The 8665-nt window shown below is 37.3% G+C and overlaps 1 protein-coding gene and 1 long non-coding RNA gene across 5 annotated transcripts in view; one reads left to right on the plus strand and one right to left on the minus strand.

Annotated features, from left to right (window-relative positions):
* LOC5512030 (dynein axonemal assembly factor 9) overlaps positions 1-8538 on the minus strand; it is a 29226-nt gene extending 20688 nt beyond the window's left edge. For 3 of the 4 annotated variants that reach the window (XM_048728660.1, XM_032381359.2, XM_032381358.2), the window contains exons 1-10: positions 8372-8538; positions 5907-5977; positions 5742-5754; positions 5369-5443; positions 3752-3780; positions 2739-2863; positions 1900-1990; positions 1677-1761; positions 1359-1386; positions 1155-1232 (exon numbers count right to left, since the gene is read on the minus strand). In XM_048728660.1, the coding sequence (XP_048584617.1) occupies positions 1155-1232; positions 1359-1386; positions 1677-1761; positions 1900-1990; positions 2739-2863; positions 3752-3780; positions 5369-5443; positions 5742-5754; positions 5907-5977; positions 8372-8460 (684 nt within the window). In that variant the 5' untranslated portion in view covers positions 8461-8538. Of the gene's footprint in view, positions 1-1154; positions 1233-1358; positions 1387-1676; positions 1762-1899; positions 1991-2738; positions 2864-3751; positions 3781-5368; positions 5604-5741; positions 5755-5906; positions 5978-8371 lie in introns of those variants that run through there. The other variant, XM_048728661.1, reaches the window with a different exon arrangement.
* On the plus strand, positions 3322-3535 carry LOC125567875. The gene is made up of 2 exons (XR_007311854.1): positions 3322-3369; positions 3476-3535. It is a non-coding gene; the product is annotated as an uncharacterized LOC125567875 (long non-coding RNA).
* Positions 8539-8665: the final 127 nt, after the last annotated feature.

Below are 8665 nucleotides of genomic sequence, written 5' to 3' on the forward strand. Positions count from 1 at the left end.
GTTATTTTCCCAAGGGGTAGGGGCATTTGAGTACAGTTTGTTTCCGAAGGGTGGGGCTTTTATTACAACAGTTGTTTAAGGTTAAAGTCTAATCCCCCACCCTTTCCCAGGACCATGGGTGTGGAGGTTTCAAATGACTGTGCATAAGAATTCCCTACTGCGTTATCTTGCTTTCAGTTTTCATGTCTTCCAGTCTTTAGCATTCATCTTGGCCCTCAGGTAGTCCCTGGTTGATAAAAGAAAAAAAAAATTATTATTTCAAAACTTTATTTCTTTTCATCAAGCCATTTATACTTAACTTAACTTATAATATTTATCTTACTAATTTTCCACAGCTATTTGAATAAAAAAGCATGAGGTGCAAGATGAAGACATTTTGGGTTTTTCATCCTCAGTAAGAAAAATGTCTCTTGTAAGTTGAAAAAAAATACTGTATTAATAATTGATAATAATCTTCGAAGGACTAAAAGCACAGGATATAAAGACAATTACTGTCATATTCTCAATACAAATCGTCGTCTGAAACTTACCTTAGCAGTGTTTTTCTTTTTTGTCACTTTCTGTTTGTTGCTTGTGCTCGCTTTTTAATGTGAGTCGACACAACAAGTGAATAATTTCTAGCTGAAAACTGACACAGACTCACAGCCCTTTCTTCTTGGGATATCTTCAGATATATCTTGGCGTGAATGAATATTATTAGAACTCCTCTAGTTGCCTTAATCCTTTAGTCACAAAATTTAAGGCAAGAAAAAAACAGGCACTGAATTCCACATAATTGACAAGACTTTTTCCCTTTCTCTGTGCTTGTTATTCGTTGCCATTTTGGCAACGAGGGGGCCTGGGAGTTGCAAGGCTGACTTGGCGTGTGACACCACAGGGTACCCGCACTGTGTATATCAAGCATGTCAGGGTGTCATTCTCTCTGCTTGTTATAATTGTAACTCTCCAGATATTGTGCTTTATTAATTTGTACTGCTGAGTTGGGTTGGGCTGTATACCACCCTATAGGATAGCAGATTTTTCAAAAAACACTTGGGTCAAATTTTATACCCAAAGGGATAGGACAAGCATATGTGAAATTGTTGGGGAAGCCCCTATCCCCTTCCTGGGCTAATACCCCAAATCAATAGCAAATTCATAGCCTATAGACTCACTTCAGTCAGTAGCATCTCTACAACCACTGGGTCAATCATTCCAAACAGCTGTTCCATCTTTGAAGTAACATCTTTAATCTGCAGGGTAAAAAGATAAAAACAATACAGTTAGAACAACATTAGGATAAATACCAACCCTCCCCCCTAAATATATATATATATATATTCTAGTTATCAATGAAATTGGTTGATGTTTTTACATACCTCATGCTCCATTGTAAAGAATCCACCCCTGGAATGAAAATACAAATCAAGATCATAATAGAATAAATGACTAGTTTTAATGATAGAAATCATAAAACATCAAGAGATAATATATGCACATGGGTCTCAGGGAAAAACAATTTTTTTTAAATTGAGCCGATGATAGAAGTTTTTTAGTGCAAGGACAAGTACACCGATAGATTAAAAAAATTTTAATCTCCCATGTGGCAGAGAGTTCAAATGCCATGCAGTATATAAACGTGTTTTCATCATTTTAAGGCCTTTCAGCATTTAAAGAATATAATAGGATCCACTTACCCTCCTAAGCCCTCAATGGCAAATGCCTGGATAAGGGGCCATTTTTCCACCAGAAATGGGTCAAATGGTTTATCATGTTCACCAGCTTTGAGATACAAATCATAAGACATGATTGCACATTAGAGATGGGAGTTCACAGTTACAATTATACTCTCATGCTATTTAAAAACATTTCTCACAATTCACTATCAGAAGTTCACTATCAGAATTATAGTGCACCTACGTTTTCCATATGGAATTCCAATGTTGGAACAGCCATTGACCATGGAGACAAAACTAAGAATTTTGAATTCTTCCTGCTTTTCATCGTCATCCTGATTAAATAGAAAGGAAAATAATCCGTAAGGGCTTATAGGCTTATACTGTAGTATAACATACACATTACCTGGGCTCAAAGTTAGCAGCTACATAAATTATCCCATTTGGGACCAGATATTCCAAATTGCAACCAGATAATATAATTAAGTTGCAAACTAACAACCCAAAAATAATGTTTCTAGGGCAGGCCCGTAGCCAAGGGGGGTTCAGGGATTCAGAAGAATCCCCCTACTTGACTGAAAGGTCCGCTACTAATGAAGGAAAATTGAGCACCACTGCAAGCTAGGGTGAGCTACCTAAGATAAAATGGTCCATTTACTGGGTAAATGGTATTTTGGGTTATTTTAGATTTTAGCACACAAGATCACTAGAAAAAGTACATTGTACCTTTAGTCTGTATCACAGCAAATCAAAGCTTTTGCTCTTGATGAAAAAGAGATTCACCCATGATCAAACAGAGAGGAGAGTTGGTAAGAGTTCCACTCTTTCTAGCTTTCACAGGCAATGTCTTTGGTTTTTGTTAATGATAATGATATTATCGCCATGATCATTTAAGCAGCGTGTGCTTGGGTACACAAGGGAAGCACACGCTGTTTCTTTGATAAAAGTGTGATCACTCTCATCAACTCTCAAAAAGCATGTACCCCTGGGATCAAATGTTAATGATAATGGTGATAATATCATTATCATTATCATTACCAGAAGCCAAAGATTGCAAGAAGTCTGAGACAGAGAAGTTTGTACCTCTTCCTCCGCTAGGCAGTGGATATGAAGGTTCCTCCAGTGTCCAATCAATGGCAGAAGGTGAGGGTAATTAAGAGGGTTGCAGTAAACATGAACACTCTCTAGCTTCACCAGTACTACAACATCTAAGGTAAGTAATAGAATGCTGTTAATTCACATTCTTATAGGGCTAGCAGTATTGGCAGAGTACAATCAGACCTTGATAATACATAACCTACTGTAACAAAAAGCCATGATTGTTATGAACATTGAAAATACAAAAAAGAACGGTGATTTAAATTGAACGGATTAGATAGTTTAGACAATTGTTTAGTTGAGTTACCACAGCTTCCTCTGTTTTGAGCACAGCCGCCCTTTCCTATGATTAGACTGATAAGATTTATTGTAGTTTACGCATTTCCCTTTGAGTAAGAGTTTAGGAATGAGGCACATCCTACTTTAGGACACGTCCCACCTACCTATAAATTATAGTACCTATTTAGCAATCTTTAAGAGTTGAGCAGAGAAACCGAAGAGAGAAGAGTTGAGTTGAGAGCCAGAGAAGCAGAGTTAGAGAAGTCAGAGTAAAGTCTGAAGAGTTACGAGCTTACTTGGAGTTGTATTTCTTTAAGCCCCGGAGACGAGATCAGACGTAAGTTGAATTTGTAAATATTGATTTAGCCTTTTTGCGATTTACAGAACTGCCTGTAGTCCTTTGGTTTTTATCCTAAATTTGTGAATTGTTAATTACTTCATAGTTATCACCGCATGTGTTCGATAGTTGGACGAGTTGATTGTAATAAACGCTGTTAAATCAAGCTTGGATGACTGTTCTACACTGTGGTTGACACTAAAACGAGCCCACTGCACACTTCCCACAAGTCGCTGCTTTGGAACCACCGTAGATCAGTGGTAAGGACTTCACTCTTCAAACAAGGTTTGGCTTTAAAAACAGTCAGGTCTCAAAAACCAAGACTATATTCAGGTCCATTTCTATCCGTCAGTCTTCCTAAAAAGTAGGTAACACAACTTACCCTCTAGAATTTCATCTGTTACTTTGGAACTGCAATAAGTGAAAATGCAACACAACTTAATCTACAATTCTATATATAAAATAAATTTCCTAACAGACACCTGTTTCAAGAGATTCTTCTAAACTAAATACACAGGAAAAAATTATAGGGATTTGCCATACTTCATTGAGAAGTGGCAAACATGCTCAACTATTAAGAATACCGTAGACCCAAGTGGTAATTACCCCGATCGTCCCGGCAAAATCGCTCGCACTTGCATCGGATTAAAGCAAATGCCAACAAACTATATATCAATTTAAAGCTAAATGATTGTACTTTCCTCCTAAAATAACCATTTTTTATACGCGCTTAATTTTGAGTGCTTTTGCCTGGTCTGAAGTGCGAAATCGACCATTTTTAAACATGCGAATTATTTATACACACCAAAAGCGCGTAACCTCCCGGGATCTGTTTTATATCTTTCGTCATGTACTGAACTGACAAACCGTGTCTACATTTAACGTCACACAGCCTCGTTGATTAATAATCAAGGGTCAAAGTTAGGTGTGGAATAATTTTGCTTCTTTGGCTACAACGCGCTAATTAAGTCCGTAGCAAAAAAAGCTATTGATTATCCGCGGCACGGTGTGACAGAACAATATCTATACTAGACGCTTGCCAAGTTGCGCAGGAATCGGGCAGTTAGAAGTGTACCTTTAATTCACATATTTAGAGGAAGATGGGGTGAAATTTGATTGCGAGATATCGGGGATTGAAGTTGTGTAAACATTAGAGGCAGCATGACAGTAATGACAGACGAAGAGCAAATTGAGCAGCGTATGGCAACCAATCACATTGCACGCTCTACACGCAGCGGGAAAACTCTTAGGCGCTCAAATGTCATAGCGCTAGTCGTGCAAGTGAAGAAAGATGCCTAGATCGAAGCGAGCTTGCACCGAAGAAAAGAGGAGCGCGGAAAACTTAAAAGACTGCGAACGGAGACAACTCTATGTTTTGAGCTTTTTTCCTCGCTTAGCACTCTTCGGAGGAAGCCAAGGATTCTTACTTAATCATGGCGTAGCTTACAACTAAGCAAAATTTAGAGTAAACGCTTATAAAGTTGATATAAATACGGATAAATCTCTGATAAAATGTCGATAATCGTACTGACGCGCTTGTATGCTAATTAGAGGGAAAAGCCGTAAAACTAAGTTCCCCAGATGTTAATCGCGGGACTTTGAGCTAAGTAAACAGGATTATGGGATTATTGACGCCTTCGAGAATAACGCTACACTTGTTTGATGTTTTGCTAACATCTAGAGTGTGCCTATTGTCATCGAATGGCATAATAAAAAAAAATTTCACCCGAAATGAAGCCATTTGGGTCTACGGTATCGTTAAGGAAACCTGGAAAGGCATTCTCCTCTGAAAACCCTTGAAATTTTGGAGACTGGAGTTTATGAGGGAGCTTGAAAATTTCTCAATTTCCATGCATACAATGTTACTCAAGTCATAGGTGGGAAAGTCATCTCCTTTTCTCCCATTTTGACACAATCCATAATCCATCCCCATTCTCTTTTACATGGCCATGCTTTTTATGTGGCCAATGATGGCTCCTACTCAGCCTCCAAAACTTACCTGATACTGTCAGCGGCAATGTTGCAATATCCAAAAAGTAGGTAGTTCAACAACTGTTTGGTCCCACTATTATACCTTCAAAAAGATTTATAATTAGCATTTATGGCATTTATAATTACAGCAGGTTATCCTTTATGTGTGATAAGTAAAATCATAAGAAGCAAAAGTATCATTGACATCAAAATATACTATGTTAGCATTTTCCAAAAAAACATTAAGCCTTCTGGTATAACCAAACGCACAAAATGTTTTGTTTTTTGCCTTGTGCCATGTTATAATGATGATGTTAGGAACTTAAACATATAGATTAAATTGGTTTTTACTTTCCCATATCACATCCAGCATTGTCACAATAGCTACAAACAGGATTTACCTGCTATCAATCCCTAAAAGAAAAAGAAAACAAAATAAGTTTCACATGTTAATCTTAATCTGGATTTAACACACAATGAAGCATTTAAAGGTACTACATTTGGATAACCATTATTACTTGAGGATTCCTGGGATCAGTAGGGCACATTCTATCTTTGTCACCTACCTAGAATACACAGTAAAGCTGACAGGCCTTCACTTTTTATCAGTGACTGAACTCTTCTTAGCCTTCCACAGCTGTGCAATTGAGCAGGACAAGTGTTAGTATTAAAGTATACAGTAGCATCCTAAATAAGTTATTATCCCATTGGCTCATGACTATTTTTAGCTGAATTTACAAAAACAAATATAAAATACCTCCCCCCAAACCTCCTTCCTTCCTTACTTATCACAAGCCGGTACAGGCTGGTTGATGCTGGTTGATGGGTCAATGGGTTAACTAAGAGATATCAAGTATCACACATTGCAATTCATCATGAAATTTAGATATCACAGTATTGATCCTCACTCTTGATTTGATCATTTATCTTTTCTGCCCTGGTTAAGTGAAAAATGATCTAAAATCCAGGTTATTAAGACACAACACACCTAACCTGAAAGACCCTGAGAGACTTAGTCCAGACCTGGCATTCTTTTTGCACTCAACATTCTGGCTTGCGTGAAAGAGGGTCCAGTATTTATTGCATGTGCATGCGCAAACATGTACCAATCAGTGATTGGTACAAAAATGCTGCAAAAATTAAAATACAAGCGCGCACAATAAGGCATGTGCCTAAGGTTAGTCGATTCCCGCTAGACCTTGTCTGGTGCAGAGCTCCAAAAAAAGATCATCGCTTAGTTAAAAAGGAGTTTGATACATGTGAAGAAACATCAGTGAACTGCTTGAGATTTGTTTTCTATAACGCCATAAAATGTGATTGAAAATCGAATTCAAAAAAAGCTCACGCTTGTTTGAAATGACGCTATTGTACTAATTAAAGCGTGTGTGTAAAAATAATGAAAACTAAAAAGCTCTTTGATTGATATATTTTCCACACTCTATGTAATTATCATCTGTTCTCTTCTCAGAAAAGAATGACAATCAATTACTTACTCAAGACCAAAATTAGCGTATTATTTATGAAAAAAACCCTCGCCCGTCCCTTTCGCAGCCATCTTGAACAAAGCAACCACACCACATGTGGTGTATTTTTGTGCATTCGCATGCAATAAATACTGGACCCTCTTTCATGTGAGCCAGAATGTTGAGCGCAAAGAGAGTTCTCGGACTATGAGTGACTGAGAAAAATAACACCCTCAAATTTGGCATCAGCAAAAAAAGAGCTATTTCGTTTTCACTTTTACACTCCCAGAAAACCTGGGAGATTCCTTTCAAATTCTATCCAATTGCTCATTTAGAGTTTAAATAGTTCTTCCTCTTCTGACATAGCAATTCCTATAAATATTTTGTATGCCATAAAACTGGACACAACCAGCATTTTTACCAAGTGACAATAAAAATAATAAACATTTTTTTTATTGAGGCTAACAGCGAATACCAAAAGATAAAACTCAAGTGACCCTCATGAAATTAGCAAATTCAAGAGGCATGTGAAAAACTTACGATTTTCAGTTTTTTGTCACAAAGAGCAATTGATGGATCCATACATCTTTTGATGACAGTATCATGTGGTTATGTTTGTATAGCTAGTATATCCACCAATTAATTTATATTTTAATAGTTATCAGACAGTTGGGTAATCTAAGGGACCTCTAAAGATGCAGATGTTTGTTGGTTGGTTATACTGTACTCTGTGAGACTATTCATTTTACAAAAAAATTAGGAACATTAATCAGAGTGAAAATTAATGACCTTTTAGCAAATACTGAAATGTAATTATTATATTAAAGTACAATACTAGGGAACAAGCAGTCATGCAGTTTTAATCTATGGGATTTCCAAACCTTTTGTGATTCTGTTCCCCCTCCTCCTTCATGAAAAGAGGCACAGGGATTGGGGGCTTTCCCAGCCACTTCTGTTTCAAAATCCCATCTATTTAATAGCTGTTTACCACAAATCATGGTAGCTAAAGCCCTGTACCAGGTAACCAAAAATATATTTCCCGGCCTAAAGTCAACCTGAGACAGATTCCTCTTTTATTCCTTCAGGACACTGAGGGAAGGTGTACTTATAATGTAAATTTTAAAATCCTTTCCATTTCACTGACATCACTAATAGAAATTAAACCTACATAGAGGCCATAGAGGAAGTGGCGAATTAAATACTTTAATCAAACGTCTCCTCCACAACGCTTGATACATAATATTGCTTTTGGTTATGAGATTTGGTGATGTTTTTTGTTAAAAATTAAAAAATACATTAATATCATCGATAACAGCGAGTTAAATTGAGGTGGATATGATAATGCAGCGCTGCTGTTCAACGGAAATTGAATGTCGAAACCTCTATAAGGCACGTAGCAAATAAATCACATCGTATAAACATCGTGACAGATGATATGTCATTAGTTATCACAAATGAAAACCGTAAAACCGTCGTTTGTTTACTACAGCAAGTGCCAACAAAAATCGCACTTGTCACGTCGGTTAATCAGCAAAATCACCCTTTAAATACAGAAAAGGAAATTTTACCTGACAGGCGGAGAGAAGAGTTCATACTTCTTTTTCTTCTTAGCAGAAATAGGTCTTACTAGCGATACCCGCGTTGTAAAATCAGCCATTTCTTGCAGAAATCAAACCCAGGACGAAATGTCCGCCATTTTGGACTTGGAAACGCGCCGCTTTCACTAGTAGATGACGTCACCGGAAAACCGTTTTTGATTGGCTATAGTAGCTGCTTGCCGCGAAATACAAATTGGCGCGTAAGTGATCATACCTGAAAAGTTTTTGTTTACATTTGAACATCTGACTCGTGTAAGTTAACCG

This window comes from Nematostella vectensis, chromosome 6 (assembly GCF_932526225.1).
Source record: "Nematostella vectensis chromosome 6, jaNemVect1.1, whole genome shotgun sequence".
In the NCBI taxonomy this organism is placed as follows: domain Eukaryota; kingdom Metazoa; phylum Cnidaria; class Anthozoa; order Actiniaria; family Edwardsiidae; genus Nematostella; species Nematostella vectensis.